General features: G+C 38.7%; 1 protein-coding gene across 1 annotated transcript in view; it reads right to left on the minus strand.

Moving 5' to 3' along the window:
* Positions 1 to 577: 577 nt before the first annotated feature.
* Positions 578 to 24,361, minus strand: part of PGR (progesterone receptor) — a 53,833-nt gene continuing 30,049 nt past the window's right edge. The window contains exons 4-8 of the mRNA XM_007059392.4: positions 17,726 to 18,031; positions 14,971 to 15,115; positions 11,191 to 11,321; positions 8,734 to 8,891; positions 578 to 2,431 (exon numbers count right to left, since the gene is read on the minus strand). Of these exons, the coding sequence (XP_007059454.2) occupies positions 2,276 to 2,431; positions 8,734 to 8,891; positions 11,191 to 11,321; positions 14,971 to 15,115; positions 17,726 to 18,031 (896 nt within the window). The 3' untranslated portion in view covers positions 578 to 2,275. The remainder of the gene's footprint in view (positions 2,432 to 8,733; positions 8,892 to 11,190; positions 11,322 to 14,970; positions 15,116 to 17,725; positions 18,032 to 24,361) is intronic.

Here is a 24,361-nt window from a genome sequence, read left to right on the forward strand (position 1 = left end):
TGAAGGCAGTGATAAAAATGTTCGTTAAACTAGTACCCACTTGGAACATATTGCAGAAACTCAGTCAGAGATTTGTGTAGCCTGAATTTGGGGGCATTCTTAACATCATATTCACCATTCCATATTGTAAATTCAAAGGTGGGATGGTTAGGATGATTTTCTGGCATGGCAAGGATGTGTGTTTGAATAGGTTACTGACAGTGAATAGAAATGGAGTACTTGTGGCACCTTAGAGACTAACCAATTTATTTGAGCATAATGAAAGCTTATGCTCAAATAAATTGGTTAGTCTCTAAGGTGCCACAAGTACTCCATTTCTTTTTGAGAATACAGACTAACACGGCTGCTACTCTGAAACCTGACAGTGAATAGTGTATTTAGTGAATGAGAAATCTTGCCATACTGTTTTCAGGACCCGCAGCAATGGTCACCTTCCCAGAGAGCTTGCAGAAATGGTATTATTATGCAATGGATTAGTGAGCAAGTGGGGTAAAGCATGTAGCCTGGGTACAAATGTAAATAGTAAATGCAAATACTACTAACAAAAAATCCACCATAATGCAAAACCAAAGAACTCTTGCAGCTTAAACCTATAATTTATTAAAATATAAATGCTATGTGGATCAGAGTTAAAGTCAGGCTGTGGTGGAAAAAAAAAATCAAAATCACTTAGCTATAGACAGTCAAAATTTCAAATCCGGTCATTCAGAAAGAAAGTGACATTGTCCCAGCTTATCTAGGAACATTTCTCTGCATCCTGCTTGTTCTGTTTTTGTAACTATTTGGCTAGGGTTTTTTTCATCTTTATTCTCATTTTTACTGTAGCTTGCTCTCATGCACCTCTTGGAGGCCCCAGCCAAACAGCATGCCAACCCCTGGAAAAGGTATTTCTGGGAATTTTGGAGAAATAGGACGTGGCTTCCAGGGGCAGATAAAATCACTAATGCTTTTGATGATTTGTAGTCTAATAGTTGGTTTTGTTTCCCCTTGAGCTATTCCTACATTGTTTGAACCTAACTGACTGAAGTGATCACATGAGGCGTTTCATATCCATGTCAAAGAAAATATCACAGCAATTCTTCAGTAAAACATTTCACTCCCATTATAAAAGTTATAACATTCTCTTTGATCATATAAGGGTACTTTACTTGTACTCACAGCCACATTAGCCTCCTTTACAATTACTCCAGTTATAACAACTTGTCTTTGTAAACCTCAGAAAGGTCCACTGAATGGCATTATAATGAGACTGGTGTGTATCAAAGCTTCAGTAATCATTCTTTCCATTTATTTGATCTCTCTATAATTTGATTTTATTGGGTGTTTGAGTTATCCAGTTGCACATTAAGATCACCAAAGGCTGCAGTCATTAAACATTACTGAATGTTAAAGTAAGACATATTTAAAGCATCTAAAAGATACAGTAGGGGCTATATTGATTAAATTTAAAATCTGTAAGTTTAAAATGAGAGTTAAGTGGTTTAGCTTTACTGATAAGTGTCATACTGTTAAGGAGAAACAGAAATAACAGCAGGATATGTCCGTATATATTCGACTTTATACATTGGTTTCAGTGGGAGGAAAACACTGACATTTCCTTAATCCTTCCCATCTTTGAAGAGAATTGCTTCAGTTTTACTTTGGTATGGACACACACACACACACACTCTCGCACAAAATGTTGTTGCCACTATGCTAACTACCTGTGAAGATACCGTACCACTATCAATCTAAACCTGGATACTGTACTTTGAAATGTTACTTCAGAGAGGCAGGTTAGTAAGTAAAAGGGGACATTTCCATGAGTAAATGTGGCTAATATACATTTTAATTTATTCAGACTTTAATATTTATACATATGCACACCCACCCACCCTCCCATATATTAGAGTAAAAGTTTACTCCATGTCATAGCAGAAGTTTTCAAAGGAATAATATGAAAGAAAAAATGTACAAGGTAACTGTTCTTAGACAACTACAGATTCCGTTTGTTAAGTATTGTTCTTGTGAATTCCTAAGGAGCAACCTATTCCGGCGTACAAAACTTTTCTGATGACAAATATCAGTTGTGATTTTAACAGTAAAATAAATCAGGAGCGCACAATATGGACATCAAACTTACACAGTAAGGTGGTAGGTATAGTGAATAGAACAAATATCCTAAAGTCCTGACACTGCAAAATACTGACCAAAATAAACCGCAAAATCCTGATCAAAATAAACAAACAAACAAAAAAGGCACAAAAATTGTCTCTTCAGTAAGAGAAAAGACATTTCACTTTTTGTGAAAGAGAAGAGGTTTCACCATCCCTGCCAGAATCTTGGGCAGCTGGGCAGCAATCACTTCTGACATCATTTCCGGGAATTCGACACTCAGTGCCCGGGACTGGAGAAATGTGTTCAGACAGAACAGATGGAGTTGTTTCACTATCTGGTTTTAATGAAATACAAACATGTGAGAATTTAGACTACTAATAATACATGATACATTTATCTAAATATGCCCAATGATTATTTTAAATATCTCACTCAATCAATGCCATTTTACATGTGTCTATCACCCATAAAATCATACTGTGCATAGTCTTGCCTTGCAAGCCAAAAGGTCTTTTCACTTCAACAGTCACGACCATATCTAAATGACCACTTCAGTGTATAAAAAATGGGGTAACACACTAACCCCACTGTAAAATATCCCCAGCTTCATTCAATGAACAGGACAGACAGTCCTCATTTAATATTTTTTTTATCCTCATTGTGAAAGATGTGATCCCATGACTTATTCACTGCACACTACTCAACCCTGCTCTGAAAAGAGAATTATTAAATTCCTCGTGGGCTTTTCTATAGTGCTCACCATTATAGTATCTAAATACTTCACTAATGTCAATTTATCTTCACAAAACCCCTGAAAGGTAAGAATGTGATATTGTTCCCCAGTTTACGGAACTGAGGCACAGAGATTAAGGCCAGAAGTGCCCACTAACTTTGAGTTCCCCTTTTGCGTGACCCAGAACCGGATTTTCCAAATTCTACAACGCAGCATTGCAGAGTGCTTCATGTGTTCAATGCACATACTGAACTTCAGTTGCAGCTGTGAGTGCTCAGCACTTCTACAAATCAGATCCCAAGATATCAAGTTTGGCAGGCAGAAAATGAGGAACACACAATTAGTGACCACCTGTGTAAAGTCTGGCTTAAGCGACTTGCCTAGCATCACAAAGAAACTGTGACAGAGGCAGGAACAGACTCCAGCTCTCCAGGACATCATTCAACTGTCTTAATGGTAAAACCACCCTTTCTTTACCTGCAAACCCCTGCCTCTCTCATTGCACACCTTCAAACTACTGCTGTGCGAATAATAGAATTTTTGGTTCTCTGGCATTTCTGATATAATAATTTCAGGTTGAAACGTTTTGTTTAGAGTTTGAGCATTTTGAACGTTTTTAAAATAAAATTAAAAACAATTTCTAAATGAAAAGTCATTTCTAATAAAAAAAAATCTAAATCTTTCTTTTAAAAAATGCCTAAACAAAATGTTTCTATTTTACTGGATTTTTGTAGGTTATTTTCAACCAGAATAATTCAGCAAAATCTATTTGAGTTCACGAAAAGTTTTGATGTCAGCAAATCTGCATTTTCACCAAAAAAAGTTTTGATCTAATGATTTCGCTCAGCTCCACTTCCAACTTCTGCAGCAAATAAGGCAGGCAACAACCTCCTTTACTACACAATCCTAATTCACTCCGAGAGCAGATCCATCCTGTGCATTGAATGAGGCAGGCATCCTGTGGAAAACATAGAATGTGACCTATAAAAAATATCAAGGGAATTAGTTAGGGAAGTGGACAGGACTGAAGAACTCAAGGATTTGAATGTGGAGGAGGCTTTGAATTACTATAAGTAAAGTTGCAGAAGCTGTCTGAAGCCTGCATCTCAAACAAGGGGGAAAAGTTTGTAGGGAATGGTTGAGGATTAAGCTGGATGACCCAGCATCTCAAACAAGTGATTAAGAGAAAGCAGAAAACCTACAAGGAATGGAAGATGGGAGGGATCAGCAAGGAAAACTACTTCTTGGAGGTCAGAAAGTGTAGGGATAAAGTGAGAACTGCCAAAAGCCGAGCAGAGTTGGACCTTGCAAAGGAAATTAAAATCAACAGTAAAAGATTCTACAGCCATATAAATAAGAAGTAAATAAGGAAAGAAGTGGGACTACTAAATATTGAGGATGTGGGGTGGAGATTAAAGATTATCTAGGCATGGCCCAACATCTAAACCAGGGATTGGCAACCTTCGGGCATGCGGCCCATCAGGGAAATCTGCTGGCGGGCCGGGCCGGTTTGTTTACCTGCAGTGTCCGCAGGTTCAGCCGACTGCAGCTCCCACTAGCTGCGTTTCGCCATTCCTGGCCAATGGGGGCTGCGGGAAGCGGCGCAGGTCCACCCAGTGGATTTCCCTGATGGGCTGCGTGCCAAAGGTTGCCAATCCCTGATCTAAACAAATACTTTGCTTCAGTTTTTAATGAGGCTAATGAAAAGCCTGGGGTAGTGGCAGGGTGGCTAATGGCAATGAGGATACGGAGGCAGAAATGACCACATCCGAGGTGGAAGTCGAACTCAAACAGCTTAATGGGACTAAATCGGGGGGAGGGGAGAGGGTGTTGCGGATAATCTCCATCCAAGAATATTAAAGGAACTGGCACATGAAATTGCAAACCCAATAGCAAGGATTTTTAATGCTTCTGGAAACTCGGGGGATCATACCATATGACTGGAGAATTGCTAATATAGTTCCTATTTTTAAGAAACAGGAGGAAAGTGATCCAGGAAACTACAGGCCTGTTAGTTTGACCTCAATTGTATGCAAGGTCTTGGAACAAATTTTGAAAGAGAAAGTAGTTCAGGACACAGAGGTGAACGGAAATTGGGATAAAATACAACATGGTTTTACAAAAGGTAGATCATGCCAGACCAACCTGATTTCCTTCTTTAAATGATAAATGATTTTTTAGACAAAGGAAACCCAGTAGATCTCATCTACCTGGATTTCAGTAAGGCACTTGATACAGTTCCACCTGGGAAATTATTAGTTGCATTGGAGAAGATGGGGATCAATATGAGAACTGAAAGATTTTTCAGGAATTGATTAAAGGGGTGATTACAATGAGTCATACTGAAAGTGAACAGTAAGGCGGGAGGGAGGTTGCTAGTGGAGTTCCTCAGGGATTGGTCTTGGGATCAATTTTTATTTAACTTTTTTATTACTGACCTTGGCATAAAAAGTGAGATTGTGCTAATAATATGTACGGGTGACACAAAGTTGGGAGGTATTGCCAATACGGAGGAGGACTCAAATATTATACAAGAAGATCTGGATGACCTTGTAAACTGTAGTAATAGAACTGGGATGAAATTTAGTAGTGCAAAGTGCAAGGTCATGCATTTAGGGACTAACAATAAGAATTTTTGCTATAAACTGGAGATTTGTCAGTTGGAAGTGACAAAGGAGGAGAATGACCAATACACCCAGGTCTATCACAGGATGACTATGAGCCATCAATGTGATGCAGCCGTGTAAAAGGCTAAGTCAGTCCTAGGATGCATCAGACGAGGTATTTCCAGTAGAGACAGGGAAGTGTTAGTACCATTATACAAGGCACTGGTAAGACCCCATCTGGAATACTGTGTGCAACTTTGGACTCCCTTGCTTAAGAAAGATGAATTCAAACTGGAACAGGTGCAGAGAAGGATTACTATGATGAGCAGAGGAATGGAAAACCTACCTTACGAGAGGAGACTCAAAAAGCTTGGCTTGCTTAGCCTAACCAAAAGAAGGCTGAGGGGAGATATGATTGCTCTTTATGAATACATCAGAGGGATAAATACCAGGGAGGAAGAAGAGTTTTAAGTTAAGTGCCAATGTGGACACAAGAACAAATGGATATTAACTGGCCATCAATAAGCGTAGGCTCAAAATTAGGTTAAGGTTTCTAACCATCAGAGGAGTGAAGTTCTGGAACAGCTTTCCAAGGGGAGCAGTGGGGACAAAAAACCTAACTGGCTTCAAGATTGAGCTTGATAAGTTTATGGAGGGGACGGTATGATGGGACTGCCTACAATAGCATGTGGCCCGTCAGTGACTGCCAGTAGCAAAAATCCCCAGTGGCTGGAGATGGGACACTAAATGGGAAAGGCTCTGGGTTACTACAGAGAATTCTCTCCCAGCTATCTCTCTAGAAGGTCTTGCCCACATGCTCAGAGTCTAACTGATCACCATAGTTAGGGTCAAGAAGGAATTTTCTCCCAGATCAGATTGGCAGAGACCCTGGGGGTTTTTCACCTTCCTCTGCAGCATGGGACATGTGTCACTTACAGCTTTAAACTATTGTAAATGGTGAATTATCTGTAACTTGAAGTCTTTAAACCATGACTTGAGGGCTTCAGTAATTCAGCCAGAGGCTAGGGGTCTATTTCAGGAGTGGGTGAGGTTCGGTGGCCTGCAATGTGCGGGAGGTCAGACTAGATAATCATGATGTCCCTTCTGACCTTAAAATCGATGAGTCTATGAGCCCTATTGCATAATAACACAGGCAACTGTAATTCTGATATTTCCTAACTTTTGCATGCTTGACTTTCTGAGCTTAATAAAGTTCGTTTAATGTGTTTTTTGTGTGTGTAATTTCCTAGGTTTTAAAAACAGCAATTGAAAATACAGAAACTCCATCCTGGGGCATCACATTAACACCAACATGGTTCATTTTTCATGGTTGGAATGTTTAGATCCACAGCACAGACCTCTGCCACTTGAGCTAAGTGACAGCAGTAATAGGTTGTTATCCTATATGTGATCAAGCACAAGGCTCTCCATTCCAGGCTCGCGAGGGGAGCGTACTTTAGTGGGTATTGACTTTTCTGCCCACTTTCTATAAGCTTTGCCATTGCTTCTCCGTCCCCTCCAGCCTGTCTGAATCCCAGTCTCCCACTCTTCCCCGTCTCTCCCTTTCCTCATACTCAGTCCCAGAGTTCTTGCCCAGTCAGCCTCAGGTCTCCCTCCTGGCTGCTGATCTGATCTGTCTGTCCCCTTCCTCTCCACTGGTTCCCAGTCTCAATCTTCCTCCCCAGGCTCCTCATTCAATCTCAGTCATTCCACCCACCCTCTCCCTGGCTCTTTATCCCAGTCTCTTTGCCAAGCCACTCCCAGTTTCCCCCCCTCCAACTCTTTGTCAACTGTTTCCCCTGCCCCCAGACCTCTATCCCCCTTCCACTGCAGCTAGCCCCCATCTCCTTGTCCTGCCAATGCCAACAGTCTCCCAGCTCCTCGTTGGATCACAGTTGCCCCCCATCATTCAACTGTTTCCCAGTCCCTGATGTCCCTCCTGTTTCCCTCACTGGCTCACACTCCCAGTCTCCTCGCTTCTCCCAACCTCAGTCTCCTTGTCCAACTAGTCCCAGCCTCCCACTGCACCCTTCCCTTTCTCAGTCCCAGCTTGCCCTCTCTCTGGAGACTCCCAAGGAGCTTGAGAGGTGGAGACTGGAGCTGAAGGCTGCCAGGGGAGGAAGAAGAAAACTGTGACGAAGAGTTGGGTTTGGAGGAAGACTGGGAGCTGGGGGTAGGAAATGTGGGTCAGGATGAGAACTGGTTTGGACAAGGAGCTGGGGTTGGGACTAAAAGAGGCAATGAGACTGGGAACAAGGAACTACAAGGTAGGGAAAACTGGGAATGGCTGGGAAAGCAGATGGGGACTGGGGACTTTGTGGGTGAGGAGAGGGGGACTGGCAGCTAGGAGAGGGGAAGAAACAGGACTGGAACAGGGAGAGGTTGGAGGAGAAGAAGGAGTGAAACTTGGGGGAAATGGGCAGAAGAATCTGTAGCCACTAGACACACTCCCCTCCAGAGACTGGACGGGAACCCAGGATTCCCGAGTCTCATCATTTCTCTGCTGTCAGCAAATATCTGTGAAACCCACTGGCAACATGTGTGTGTCCCATCCTCCTCTAGTGTTGGTCCACAGAGAATGACAACCTACTAATGCTTTTAGTTAGTCACTTTGCTCAAGTGGCAGAGGTCTCTGAAGTGGGTATAAAAATTCCAACGCTGCTGATGAACCACACTGATGTCAATAATATCACAACAGAATTTCCGTTTTTTTTCATTTGGCTTTTTAAAAACTTAGGAAATTACACACAAAAATCCATGTTAAAAGAACATTGTTAAGGTTGCAAAGTCAAAGACTGAAAAATTAGAAAATAGAATAATTAAGGCAGAAGTCCTGTGGAAAAAATTGTATGTGATCATGTAATTAAAGACTGCATTGTAATAAATATGCACAATGAGGCCAAATTAAGGTTGCTCTCACAAGCAACCTTAATACTGGCATTTCCTATTGTTTGAGTATGCCTTTGAAACCTTTATAATATTCTTTTTATGGGTTTTTTTTGGTCTGTAATGTATAAAAATACACGTACCACAGCTCTGAACTAATTTTAAGAGAAATATAAAAAATGAATTGGCATTTTAAATATATGTTTCCCATACAATTAAATCCTCTATAAATAAAAATGTGAACATCTGGTTAATTTTGCATTGATTTTTGCCCTGACGATGTGGCCAACTTTGCCTGGACACCACAAACATCCCAATATATGTATATATATTTTTAAATTGACTTTAAGGAATGGTTCTTGTTTCTGGCATAAACCTGTGGCCCCTCCCCGCCCCGAGAAACAAACTTACATCATGCATGGAGTCCATAAGTTTTGTAAGCTGATAGAAACGTTGTGAGCTGGCCACAACTCCTTTCTGCCGCAAACCAACTGCCTTGACCAGTTCTCGAACATAACTTGCTCTCATCTCATCAAACTGGCTTTGACTTCTCAGACCTTCCAAAGGAACTAAAGAGAAAAGACTAATCTTGATTGTTGCACTATATTATGAAGACAACAACGGAGGAAGAATTTATATGGTATATATACTGTAATGTTTGTTTAATTATTTTATCTTGGACTATAGACTTTTTCCTGTTAGTCAGTGAAGTGCAGAAATGGTGATCTGACACAGGCAGGTGGATACATTAGTCAGAATCAGTCACTTACGTTGGTTTCTGGTATCCTGGCACTGGGTCACTGATATGGAAAATCTGCCAGAGGTGGTGGTGAAAGTGATGTAAAATGACTGAAATCCTCCCTCTGCAATAAAGTCATTTGTGACTAGAGAGGCAGGGGCATGGACAGGGCAACAAGGAGATGCACTGATTAGCATATCTCCGGTGATGTCTCAGGAAGGTGTAATACAAAAGCATTATTCAGTATTTTGCAGGAGACAACTATGCAAAATAAAAAAAGAGCAAACATTCCCAATAGGGCAACGGTTTAAAACTTTCCATCTTCCTAACATTCAATGAAAATTATAAGCCAAAACATCAGCTACTTCTGAATTTCAGAAGTACAGGTTTTGAAAGATCTGTTGCATTTAGGCATGTTTTCTTTGACTGTAAACAAGAATATATCACAATTTCATCCTGGAAAGAGAATAGAGAGTTGAATATTATAAAAAAGAGGCCAAATTCATCCCTGATGCAACTCCATTAAAGCAACTGGAGTTACACTAGGGATGAATTTTGCCCAATGGTTGACTCTAGCTGAATGTTTGTTTCTTAGATTACTATTTTTCAAATCATTTTAACATTCATATCATCTAAATTTAATCTTTGATGTTTACATCTTAATGGTGTGACTGGAATGTGGTGGGGGACAGCTCACACTTTTGTGAGAGATGGCTCAGATGACCCAACAGGTCTTTTCCATCTCTTGCTTGTATGCTGCTTGTTTAGCTAGACAGACTTTTCAGCAAGGCTGTGTTAACAGGGCAGAAGCAAACGGGAAACCAATATACTCTGTTCAACAGGGGGGGAAAAAGCTTTCTAAAAATGGAAATTTAGCTTTTTTGCAGAAAAATGCCGAATATAAAGTTGTAGAAAGACAACCATATAGAGGCTGTCGTTTTCACTCCTGCAACTGTTTCCGGCAATACTAATGTAGACTGTCCTCTGGATTCTAAACATCTATTAAACATATACAGTATTCTGTTGCTGAGGAAAGATCTTTTAAGAAAAGTCTACGCTTATGCAAACACTAGTCAAGTTGAACACAGATGTCACACACTGAGCACAGGAGTCACAAGCAAAGGTACATGAGGGAATAAGCCTTCAATTAATATTTTTCTTGGCACTTGGAGGAACCAAGCAACATACTACAGGAGTCTACCCTGTCACCCCTATGGTTCACTGTCGGTGTCAGGCTCCTGGGGAGCCAAGTCTCAAAAATACTTTCCGTAAGAGTTCTGAAAATAGTTTTTGTCCTACGTTAGCAGCTAAATCATTTTCAGCACTGGATCAGGGAATTCATTACTGACAAATGAGGTCAGCAACAGATTACTTTCTTAGTATAGATAGGCAGAGAACTTCACCCAGATGCTCACCTACCTGGAAAGTGGAAGACCAATCAGCAAACTGGAACCTGGAAAGGTGCTTTGTAGCTGGGATCAGATTAGAGGTGGTGGGCCAAATTTAGTTCTGAACAGACAGCTGAAGTCAGTGGAGTTGCCCGGTCTTACACCTTGGGTAAATTTGCCCATCTTTGTCCAGGAATAATTTGAATAATCATTAATATTAGTAACCTGACAAGGTATGAAAGCCATATCCATTCTCCCCTGCTCCAAAGAGCAAAACATTGACTTCACAGGAGCGGGATGTGGCCCCTACGTCAACAAACTTGACACTGTATTAAAGGATTTTTTCTTTGTATTTGTCATTTAGTGATACATTTCGCAGCTTTGCACGGGGCTTTATCTGTGTATTGTCACTGAAGTCATTCAGAGTTGCATGGCTGAAACCCTGCACAATTACTCTGAAAATGTCCAGCTTAATGTGGCTACCTGTCAAATTGTATTCAACATGTATCTCATTGATTTTATTCTGTGCACAACAAAAAAAAGCAGTATTTTAGTGCTTGGGGCCTGAGACATTTTTGCTGAAAGGGACTTTTTCCTGTTTTTCAGGGCATACAGCCCTACTACAATTTTCATGATAAATAATACCGTGTGAAACTTTGCAACATTTCATTGTTGTTTTAATATTTGAGGTACAGAACAAAAAAAATGCTAAAAAGACAAAAACATCCATTTTCTACTTACTTGTATTGAGCAGTAATAATGATTTCATACAGAGGAACTCCTCTGGACTAACTTGTAGTTTGACAAATTCCTGTGGGATCTGCCACATGGATAGGCACAATGAATAAAACGACGATTCTTTCATCCTCTGTCTTACACCCCAAAAAGGTAAAAATAAAAAAGACTCAGCCACTCATTCTTTGCAGTACCTTTGCTGTTAGATTAATTACTACATTCTTGAAATTAAGAAGAGAGATATATGAAGTAAAACAATTTTCTGAAATTTTTGTGTATCTATTAGTTTTCACACACACAAAAAAATCGTAACTTGACATTTGATTGGAACTTTAAAGGTAAATTAATTCTCCTCAAGTGGTGTCATTGTTTAGACAGGCATCTTAGAGACTGACAGGAGCTGAATGTCAGGTGAATAATAATCATGATTTTTTTTACATTAAAGAAACCCAACAATTTTAAAATTTAAATCAGATTTTTTAATTTAAATGTTGCTAGTCCTTTACTTTCTTCTCATTTATAATCGTACTTTGCTAAAGTGAATGTTTTGCAAGTGCTTCTTTAATTAGCGTTCTAATTGTTAGTGGAATTTCAGATTTTTTTAGATAGTATTTTTTCTACTAAGAACTTGCACATTTAAATGGTTATCTAGGTGGCAGAAGACCCATTAATATCTGTACTGTGAGGACAAGAGAAAATGGCAAACACAAAATTAACAAACAAAGAGCCTGTGCTATACTTGGAACCAATATCATCTTCTTATATATTGAACTTCCACAAGTCAAATGATATTAATGATGTTCCTAAGTCACTTAGGCCCAGATCTTCAAAGGTATTTAAGCTCCTAACTTCTGTTGATTTCTACGGAAGTTAGGAGCCTAAACACTTTTTGAGGATGCTTTTGAAAACAAATATGGGCATTTTAACAAATTTTGGCCCGTTGCATAAAAAAGTTGACAATAACTTTGTTAATGGATTGAAAGTCTAAATAACTTTTAATTACTAACAGGGACACAATTTTTTTGAAGTGACAAAGATTCTATAAAGAGAACATTTTAAAATAGATGTTAGCTCCTGATGCTGCCTTTTCTGAGAAGTCCCATTAAAGTCAATGGAACTAAAAATGTCAGTAAAGTTAAATAACTGCAGAGATGTTTTCAGGAATACGGCCTTCATTTTCAATTGTTTTGTTTTTTACTTACAGCAGTTTACAAAATATCAGTTAAGCTATATTCCCAGTAGTAGCATTTTAAAAAGCCCAGCATTGGTTAGCTCATTATACATTGAATAGAAAGGTGCAGTAGCACCGGTTAGTTTTACAAAGCCTCAACCTGATTTAAATCAATGAGTTAAAAAAAAAACATGGGTGAAATTTTGGTTCTACTGAAGTCAACAGGATTTTTAATATTGACTTCAATGGAGACAGAATTTCACCCCAAGTGTTTTAAATCATGATTCCAGTCTGGCTGGAAGCATTATAATCAACAAAATGTTTATAGTTGGCATGACAAAAAACTTTTTCTCAATGCATGTAGATCAACATTTTATTGTTTTAAGTGAGAAATACTTCAAATCTGTTCAGAATCTGAAGCGCTGAACCCTCTTTTAAATAAGTTAAATATATCAGGTTTCAGAGTAGCAGCTGTGTTAGTCTGTATCAGCAAAAAGAACGAGGAGTACTAGTGGCACCTTAGACACTAACAAATTTATTTGAGCATAAGCTTTCGTGGGCTAAAACCCACTTCATCAGATGCATGCAGTGGAAAATACAGTAGGAAGATATCTATCTACACAGAGAACATGAAAAAATGGGTGTTGCCATATCCACTATAACGAGAGTGATCAGTTAAGGTGAGTTATTATCAGCAGGAGAAAAAAAAAACCTTCTGTAGTGATAATCAGGATGGCCCATTTCCAACAGTTGACAAGAAGGTGTGAGTAACAATAGGGGGAAAAATAAACATGGGGAAATAGTTTTACTTTGTGTAATGACCCATCCACTCCCAGTCTTTATTCAAGCCTAAGTTAATGGTGTCCAGTTTGCAAATTAATTCCGATTCAGCAGTTTCTCGTTGGAGTCTGTTTCTGAAGTTTTTTTTGTCGTAGTATTGCCACTTTTAGGTCTGTAAAGGTGCCACTAGTACTCCTCATTCTTTTCGTTAAATAAATCGTTTATTGGGAAATTATGCTACTGATTACTCAGTTGCTCCCATTGAAGCTGTTTTACATAAATATTAGGTCATTGGTGCAGGGAGACTGGAACCTGGGTTTCCCACCTCCTAGGTGAGTGCCCTAATCACTGGGAGAAAATGTATAGGTGGGGGAGGCTCCACCTTGCCCGCCTCTGGCATGTTTTCCAAGAAGGGGCTTGGGCACCTAAATTAAGGAGAGACTTGATGGCCAAGAATCCCAAGCAGAGATATGCAGCTCCCTCCAATCCGGCCATACGAATCCCTTTGAGGGGCGGGGCCACAATCCTTTCCTTGACATCTCCTTCTGGTTAGCTTAGGTAGCTCCCCACTCAGCAAGGTGGCGTTTGTGGGACCCATTCATAGGCACCTAATTTGCCCCATGCCTTGTACAGGGAGCCTAAGTGCCTAACGTAGAACTGTGGATTCCACTGGATGACAAGGTGCCTAAAAGACACACATTGCAACTCCTAAGTTCCTTTGGGGATCTCACCCTTAGACATATTTTTAAGTATTAGAAGGTGTAGGTAAATATCTACAGTGCTTTTAAAAACAACCTGGGAATTAATCTGGAAATTAACAGCTCTTGCCTCATTTTCAGGTTTGAGGCTGGTGTTGCTGTGTGCCGATATGGCAGGTGGTATCCATCTGCACTAGGACTGAATTATGGATAAACCAAGTCTAAGTGGCAGCTTGGTTTTAAAATACCTGTTAGACAACGGTATAGATAAAGACCAGAGATAGCTTTTAATTTAATAAAAGTTATTTCCAGAGTATTTTCCGCTATACATAACATCTTTGATGTGCTTTATTATTCCAAATTATTCAACTTTTGTTTTCTAATTCCTAGTGTTTGCTATAAATACACAGAGTGAAATCATGGCTCCACTGAAATCAATGAGTTTTGCCACTGACTTCAGTGGAGCCAGAATTTCACCCTCAGATCCCAATGTATGACCTCTGTGATTGTGTGGCATTCCACTGATTTCATGGGTACTCTACATGGGCACGAGGATCTGTGCACTGGGATCCTGAAATAGGACTGGGAACCTAGTTCTTAGTTTTATGTTAAGCTGAATCATAAACCTATTTGTTTAATTTTCATCTTGCCTTGTAAAGGCTTCTTTTTTGAATTTCAAAGACAAATTATTAAAGAGGGAGGAAAAAGTATACCATGATTGCCTATGAAATACTCCTATGTATCTCATGCTACAACGATATGGGATATTAACCCTTTGCCCTGAAATCTACGTTCAAACTAATTCAGGTTTAATGTCGTGATAATATAATTCTTTTTTTAACTTTCCCTCAGATAAACAAAACCACCATCAAAACTGTTTTGCTTTTGGGTCTACAGATGGCCATGTCAATGGAATACGTTGGACTTTTATGCAATCCTTACTGAGGATACTGATCTTTGATATTATCAGAGCTTTCTCCTTTGATCTTAATTTTAACACTGTTTAATGAAACAACAAAACAGAAACATTGGGCAAAATCCTGGCCCCAATCAAGTTAATATCAAAATTTCAATTGACTTCAGTGGGGTCAGGACTTCATCTATTATATTAGTAAATAGCAGTAACTGTCTACTTACTCATTTAGTATCAGATCAGGTGCAAAGTATAGCATCTGACCACTGACATGCTTATATGACCTCCATCCCATTGCAAACACCATTAGACTCATCCAAGAATACTGGATAAGGGTTATCTGATCATCGATATGTAAACTCCGGAATCCTGAAAATCACATGAAGAATTAAAAGAATTCAAATACTACTCTATAAAACATTTCACAAAGTAAGAAATTTATATTTGTCATGTGTTCTTGATGTATCAGACAAGCTATCCATTATTTTTAGATAAATTTAAATATGTAGTATTTTTGGTACCTATCTATACAGTCTCCTTTCATACCTTGTGTATGTCTTAAATAAGATCTGAGTACTAACAATATCAGACAGAATCCTATTAAACATCCACTAAAAATAAGACTACTACAACAAAAACTGGCATTAACTTTAATTTTTGAACTCCTTTTAGTTCACGCAATGGGATTTTATATTTTTCTTTTATATTTTTCTTTAAGAGCCTCCAGGATCAGCTAATTAAAGAGTAAACATGTACATTTCTAATATGTAGCTGTTTCCAGTAAGTGGTAGCGTTGACTTCACAATTCAAATGTATCTAATTTTACAGAATAGTTTAGCAATATTTCTTAAGTAGTTAGAGACTAATCAACAGGAGGCTTGTGATATTTGAATTATCACTAGCCATTTGACTAGATTCGCTAACCTCTCCCAAATTTTTATGCTGAGCCACATATTATTCCTTTTCTTGGTTTTGATCCTGAAAGGATCAAATCAAATATAATGTTACCAGTTATGAGTGACTATGTACTTTAGGAAACAACAAAGTGGTGATATTTGTACTATAGATTTTTTACAGAAGTAAAGGATATTTTGGGGTTTGTGAGAAGAGTGACGGGAGGATTGAACTGAAGTTGTTTATAATTATTACTTTAGCACAGATCAATAATATACTATATCCCTTTTCCCTGTTCCCATGAGTTTTAATGCTAGCAACAAAGTATGTTTAGGAAGTGGCTCACTGAAGCATCGAATATAGATTTTTAAAAGTTGGCATATTCAAATTATGCAACAGTAGTTTTTACAGCCACAGTCTACAGGCAGAGAATGCCTCTTTTGTATAATATTCCTTCAAGTGTGTACAATCTGTAAGGTTTAAATGACCAGCTATGTCAAATGATTACAGAAGGTGTAAGAGAGTTCAGGAGATCAAAATATTTATTTAAAAGGAAGCAGGGAAGGGAGAGTACACTGAAAAGCAGAAAGTTGAGCCTGAGTTCATTCTGAAATGAGCAAGTATGCTGAGCCTGCTGTAGACTTCTCAATCTCAACTGTGTAGAGCACTAAATTCCAAACAAAGCAGCGTATGAGATTTACAAGGAAACAAGATAAATACACAACTGGAAAAGTGCCAGATATTCTCCTATATCTCCATACAAAGCAATCTCAAAAACTGACATAAAACACTGAAGAGACAAGATGGGTGAAGGAATATCTGTTATTGGATCAACTTCTGTTGGTGAAAGAGACAAGCTTTTGAGCCACACATGGATCCTACACATGCCTATCACAATATGTGGTGTACCTCAACCAGTGCATTAAATGCCCCATGTGGGTGAAACCATGTGGGTGAAACCAGATGATCACTACACACTCTAATGAACTCACACAAGAAAATCATAAAAAACAAAAACACCCCGTTACCAGTGGTTGAACACTTTTCACAAAGCAATCACTCTATATCTGACCTATCAGACCTCATCCTCAAAAGAAACCTGCACAACACTTTCAAAATAGGAGCCTGGGAGCTTAAATTCATAACTGCTAGACACTAAAAATCATGGACTTAACAGAGACACTGAATTTATGGCTTATTACAACAACCTGTAACCCATTAAGCCCCCTCTTTTATTTCTAGGCCTGCAGTTACCAGGCCACTCTACCTTGAATGGTCCCTTACAATATTTGCTAACTACTTATGCTAAACAATCTGTTCTTCTTGCATTTTTCTGTGATGATGGGAGTACCTGAAGAAGAGCTCTGTGTGGCTTGAAAGCTGGTCTCGCTCGCCAACAGAAGTTTGGACCAATAAAAGATATTACCTCACCCACAATAGCCTAGGACTGACCCAGCTGCATAAAACACTGAACATATTTTTCATTTAAAACAGCTTTAAAAATAGTTGTTTTTTAAACTAAACCAATTTCTGCAAAAGGTACAAGTTGCACATTTGTTTAATCTGTACTACTTCATTGGTCACTGGATCCTTCCATATTCAGTGATATTGGAGCATTTGTCTAATCTCTTTAAACCTAATATCTCCTTAGTCTTATAATACCAAACTGTGTTGCTCTCGGTTTTCCCATGTTATTTTTTAAAATCATCCTAACTATAATAAGATAAGAATACTGTCTGTTTAAATATTCTTACACCTAAAGAATATAAAGTAAAAGCATGTTTTTTAAAACATGTCTGCTCATTTAGAGGAATCCCCTTAAGAAGGTTCTACTGTCTGATTAAAATATATCTTTGGTACACAGAAAGTCCAATTTTATACTCTTTTGGTGAAATGGCAGTGTTATTATATATTCAACTAAATATCTTTATTAAGGATTCAATTATTATGCATTCAATTTGTTATGTATTACATTTCTGTATATACCTGGTTTTAGTGCACAGCCAATAAATAGACTAAATACTCTTTAGATAATTAGCTTGATAACATATATTAGCATAACAATATATAGAAAGATATTATTACCTGGTAGTGATTTAGACCATTTGACTACACAAAGGAGTTGCCTCTCACATAATTGATTCAGACTGGTCAGCAAAGCACTTGGGGTTTCAGGCTGTGTGTTGTCATAACCTGCATAGACCACTTCTGGCTCAATGCCCTGTAAGATGCTGATCAGTTGGGGAATAAACTGTATTTCTTGATTTGGTGAAAAGGATATTCTTTGGGTTAGAGCTTGGCTTTCATCGGGAAGGGCCACTGGCTGCTGGAGTGCAACAATATCTAGTGTCCTCACAACTTTGACTTTGTTAAACTTTTTAAACTTTCGACCTATGGAAAAAAATAATTTAATGACACATCAAAAAAAGCAGATTCCCACAAAGCAGATTAACTCTTTTAGTATCTCTTACATTATTACACTTTTAACCTTGGAATATTGTTTCTTTCTATTTTCTTTTCTTTTACAACTCCAAGTTACATATAATTCAAAAACCTTATAGAAAATTCTTAAAGTTTTGTTCCAGCGGAGAAAGAAATAGAAAGAAACACATGAAAATATACACATTAAACTTCCCACCATATATTCTATATTACTGCAACCTGATAAAGTATTTCCTGGTTCAGTTCCTGCTGTCCTATCACATTCTGATGGCTGAGCCAATTGGTTTTGCAATTCAATTTCTGCTGAATGTGAGTCTATTATACTGTTTACATTGTTTTTCTCTAACCTCAGAAAAATGCAAATAGTTCCCCAGTACAAATAGAAGTTCCTTATTTCCCATTTCCATGCATAAAAGACTTCTGACTTGTCTAACTTCCACTCCTACCTGACATAGTTCCCTCTGCTAAAACAGGAGTATAAGAATAGAACTCTGAGGATATGAGGAAGGTGGTAGGTAGTGTATATATAGAGAGACAACACTCAAAAAGAACTTCAATTATTAGTGAGTAACCTTTCTTCTTCTACACATTTCCAGTTAGTCACAACATCCAGGAAGGTGGACCTATGAGTACTATTTAAACAAAAAATGCAGAACTGCCCTCCCAAAGTAAGCTTCAGATCTAGATGTCAAGTGAAGAAAGCTATGCAGAGTAAACAAATGTACAGGATTCCATTATGGAGGCATACCACAAGCGGGAATATTCAAAGGCCATCTTGCAGTTGGAGGAGGAAGAGCAGAGGTAATAGAAACGTTAACAGTTAGCTGGATGGATTATGCTTCAGTTTTTTGAAAGCTTTTTCTAGTACACTGTCAAATAGTTACTTACCACTAAAATATCCAGGTGTTAATTAACCCTTTGAAATGGAATCAGTATCCCATACTTTAAGCCAGATGTTTCATCTGTCTGTAGTGGAGTAAATCATTCTGGAAGCTGAGAATTTATAAATGGAATGTGTTTTTTCATAAACAATGGGAAGAGATCTCTCCATCCTCTTTGTCTTCTTTTCATTCTATTTCACAGTTCTGTTAGTTTAGGGCTGGATTTTTGTCTCTGTTACACACATTTTACAGAAGAGTAATTCCATTAGTTAAAAGAGTCACTCTTGATTTACACTGGCGTGAGAGGAGACTCAAACCCTCTGATTTCAAATTAGAGGGGGTATAGGTGAGTATATTTATAGCTAATCTAAAAACACAAAATCAGTTTTATAATGTCAAATAAATTTTCTAATTCTTCAGTATTATTCATCCATAAAAATGAATACATGAATATTTAGCACACAAAAAAGGTGCACAGTTAAAAGTTAGATTACAACATTATTTGTGATCCTATATAATGCTTAAGACAAATAGGGAAGCATATTAAATATTTTTTCAAGGAAAAGAATCTGCTAATATCATAAATATACAGAATGGAATTTTCAAAAGCACTCAAGCAGTGATCTAACACTGGTCCCTGGGGAGTGGGTGGCGAGAGTCCAGTGAAGTCAGTGGTAAGATTCCCATTGATTTGTTATGCAGGAGATCAGAGTAGATGATCACATTGGTCCCTTCTGTCCTTAGACTCAATGACTTCAATGACAGCACAATTAAGCCAGTGAGTGCTTTTGAAAATCCCTCCTTCAAAACTATCAACTGTTTTACATCAGTTGTCACTAAAGATAGTAACAAAAAAAAAAAGAAGAGGCAAGCAGTCCTGGTCAGTGACTCCTTAGTAAAAAAACAAACCTGACACTCAAACCTGGGTCACAGCTGACCCAGATAAAGAAAAAAGGATTATATGCTATTACCTCCAGATGAAATGACATCACAACAAAGATGTCTAGTATTGTAAAGAATGCTGGAAATTTCCAACTAATTATAGTCAAAAAGTGTGTGGCTGGTGAGGGGTGTGTGGAAGGGGGAGAAAAAGCAGCAAGAGAAGATCTGACAGTTCAAGAATGACTTCACGGATCCATGGAAGTGAACTGAAGACAAGGTCAGCAGAGGTAATAAACCTGCAGATTCTTAGGGTGCCAGGCATGAGTAAAAAAAATGAAGGCTTAATGATAATTTATGGATTTGTAATCACAGGGAATCTTCAGTAGTGAATGAATAAAGATACATGCTTCTAACGAATTAGAATGCATCAAAATAAGGACCAATTCACAGAATTGCTCAGATAATTGTTTCTGGAAATATAGTTAAGTGGCCTCCAGTATTGCATGCACACTGTTTGCAGAACTTTCTAGTCAACTGCAAGGGTGAGTCCTACCAGACTCACATTAGCATTTGCAAAGGCTTGGCACCTGCTTCAGGCTAGTCATGCCACATTAAGCCTCTGTTGCTGGAATCTTAATGCCTCATGAAAAAACGAGAGGTTTAACAATATATGGGTTTTTAAATTGTATTATACAAAATATTTAAAATTATTTCCTGCTCTAAGATGAACCAACATCCCAAATTAGTCCTATACTGAATAAATAATAGTAATGTCACTTTGGCACTAACTCATCATAACACATAACAGCTGTGTGCATTTTGTCAGCAAACCTTTGGTAGCTTCTGTCATTGGGGTGTTCAGTCACACCAGCAGCTTCATGGTACCCACAGTTCCCAAATCCACAATTTACTATACATTATTGGACAGTACATTAATAGTGCATGGGAACTGTGTACAACTACTGAATATAAACCAACAACATAATAAAAACTACTTAAATGATAAATGCTTAATATGCATACGTGAGATTCATTACATTGTTTTGGCGCATAATCCTGCATTTTGATTTTTCCTTTTAAGCATGTGTATAGAAGCAGATTACATGTCAGGTACCATGGTGCACCAGGCATTCTGTATTAGATAGCTAGTCTTCTCATAAGACACTAATGCCTCACCCTTTCCTCAACCTGTAATCAGGCGAAAAATGTCAATGATTCATTATTTTTGACACCGTACCATGGTTTTTACTCCAAGGTCACTATGCTCCTCTGGTTCCATATGAGAGAATAAGTTCTATACACCTCAGAAGATTGTAAACATGCTAAGGGAACAAAGCAGAGGTAATACATCTTGATTTTAATAAAGCATTTGATGCAGTGTTTTAGGAAATATTACCTTGAAAATTGCATATGAGCACTGTCAGAGGGACTGAAAGCTAACTGAAAGGTGATTTTCTATCAGTAGGGCACAACAAGAAATCAGTGTTAGACATGGGTCATTTTTAAAGTCTTTGCTACTGATCTGGCAGAAAGGGCTAAAGAATATTATACTTCAAGCTGTGAACTGCAGTGAAGACAAAGAGATAACAGAGATCAAGAAGGGTTGAAAATATCAGCAAGAAAAAATAAAATGAGATTCAGCTTGGACAAATAATTGGCAGCATAGATTCAGTGGAAGGGAAAAATCCAGAAAGCTGAAACAGTCAGAGAAAGCTGGGGCAACCATATTCAGTAGACTGCATATAAGTTTGCAATGCAGTACAGAAACAACACAAGACAAATGTGATTGTGTACCACATATGCAGAAGTGTCATTCACATGGGGCATGCATGCAGAAGTGCAAGGAGGTGACAAATTAATGTGTTCAGTTCTGGAATGATGTTACCAGAAAGCTAATGACAAAATTGAGGGAGTGACAACTCCAGGGGGAGAAGTGTCAGAATATAAAGGTCCACAAGTATTTTAAGTTTTTAATTACTAAAGAAGAAGAATTATTACTTAGGGTGCTATAAATGCAAATTAGACTGCAGTGTTTCTACAAGAGAGTTTGTGAGTACTCTACGGACCTATTTACTTACAGCACATCAAAATTAATTCTAAAATCATTCAGATGCATTTAATTGCTTAGAAATTCGTTTCTGAAAACATAGCTAATGTGTTGTTAATATAATATACACACAATCCAATTCACTCCTGTGCTAAGTAGACCATAAGAACAGGTACCACTCAATAGAAGGTGCTGCTCAATAGCGGTTAGCAGAGGCTACACTCACTACTCCCAGCAGTAAGTTTAGTCCAATGACTAAACAGCCATACATGCCAGTCTATACCAAGTGGGAATCATTAGATACTCATAGTCTCTGTAAAGTCTTGTAGCCTGTCTCAGGTTGGTTAAGCAATATTAAGTGTCGGCATTGAAGATTTCAATGCATGATTAAGGGGCTGCAGGGAAAGACCAAAAGAACTAAATATATATAGCTTGTTTAAGAACTGAAAGGGAGGTTTTGCACTATAGCAGGCTGCAAACAAACTGTGAGAAAATTGTTTAGATTAATGGTTAATGGAATGACATTAAGGAAAGGAAAAATATGGTTCTGATTCAACAAGATACTTAAGCACATGCCTAACTTAAAAACACAGCGCTGAGGTAGCATCAAGCATTCTCTCTCTCTCTTTCAGGTGCTTGGCTGGCTAGTTCTTGCTCACATGCTCAGGGTCTAACTAATCACCATATGTGAGGTCAGGAAGGATTTTTTCCCCAGGTAAGACTAGCAATGATCTTGGGGACTTCTTGCCTTCCTCTGCAGCATGTGGGTGGAGGTCACTTGCCAGGATTATTTGGGAATATCCCACCTAATCATTTCCCTGCCATAGAGGGGGGCTCGAGCACTGGTGCACCTTGATCTCTTCTATTCTCTGCCTGTGGTGCACAACAGTCTAATCTCCAGTAGCTGTAATACGTTGGTCTAATTTTAGTAGTTGGATTTTGGTGCTGGTTGGTATTGGTGATATACAGGAGGTCAGACTAGATGATCTAGGTCCCTTATGCCCTTAAAGTCTAGGACACTATGGGTAGTTACATTACAGTTAATGGGGCAATTTATGTCCTTAAAGTTAGGAATGTGCTTACAGATCTTTGCCCAGTTGGGGCCCAAATTAATTATGTGTATTATAGCTGTGCCCAGCATCTGGGCTTTCTTGTGCTAGGTAGCGTACAATCACACAGGTGGACACGGTTCCTGCCCCAACAACTTACACCCTTCTTAAAAATGAAAAGCAACAACTGAGTGTAACAAACAATAGAGGGCAGAGAGAGAAAGGATGATGGCAACCAATAATAGGAACAGGCCATCAGTGGCACAACTGGATGGCTCTCAGTCATTTATTCTGTGCTTTTATAATCCTCATTAAAAAACAACCCAACCATAAACCCCCCTTTTCCTTAACATTTGGGCCATTCCCCCGCAACATCTTTCTCTTGGAAAAAATATAAGGCTGAGCTTTTTATATAGATTTAGTACGCTCCCATTTTATAGTACTTTTCGTCCTGTTTCTACATAAGCCTCTCTCCTCTTGAAACCTTGCACCACATGCTATACAAGGCGGAGGCTTTGGTCTCCGTAGGTGTCAGACGCAAGAGAGCAAAACTCCACTGAGCAATTATGGAGCATATGCTCTAATGTCAGTACGGTTTAGGGCAGTGAAGTCGCGTGCTCACTATCCCCACCCAACAATCTCCCATCCCCCAGGGTCTGGAACTGCTGACATCACTGGGCTGCTGAAGCTGTAAAAGTGCAGCTACCCCGCCTGGTGCAGCTGAGAAAGGAGAGGAGATTCCTGGAGTTCTGGCTCTGCAAGGAGATGTAATATCCCCTTTCCTCTGGCCCCAGTACTGCTGGATATGCCTTTCTGGTGAATATTGGGACATTCTTAAAGGATTTCTCCCCCAAGAAATCAGGTGGGAAACAGGACTATGTGGCGCTCCTGGGTGGGGAAATCTGCTGGAGTCATGCGCCCCCACAGACCTGGTTCTGTGTGGGTACGGGGGGTGAGCAAGGACTCAAAATTCCTAACTCTGAGAACTGCGATAATGTAGAATAATCTCCCAAAATAAATGGAGGAGCTATTTCATTTTGGCACATTTAGAACAGGACTGGCCAAAACACTAGAAAATACATACTGTGAGGAACAACCCTGTTGTGACAGATGGGGACAAACTAGATGACTCAATAAGCATTTTTCCTATCTATAATTTCTTTTTTCCTAGCACAGTTTTTTTTATTGAAGTCTACTGGATGGAAGTAGTTTTGATTCTGAAGACAATGTATGGTTCCAAATCCGCACTGTATGTAATACAGTATTAACCTTTAAAACTCCAACAAAAGTACACTTTTTGTATGGCCACAGAATGCCTCCATATAGTTTTGCTTCCAGTTTACACAGAAGGTGACTCACAGGAACAGCTTCCGCACAGACAGACAACAAATACTAAAGCCAGTAATGGTACTGGTACAAT

Source organism: Chelonia mydas, chromosome 1 (assembly GCF_015237465.2).
Source record: "Chelonia mydas isolate rCheMyd1 chromosome 1, rCheMyd1.pri.v2, whole genome shotgun sequence".
NCBI lineage: Eukaryota > Metazoa > Chordata > Testudines > Cheloniidae > Chelonia > Chelonia mydas.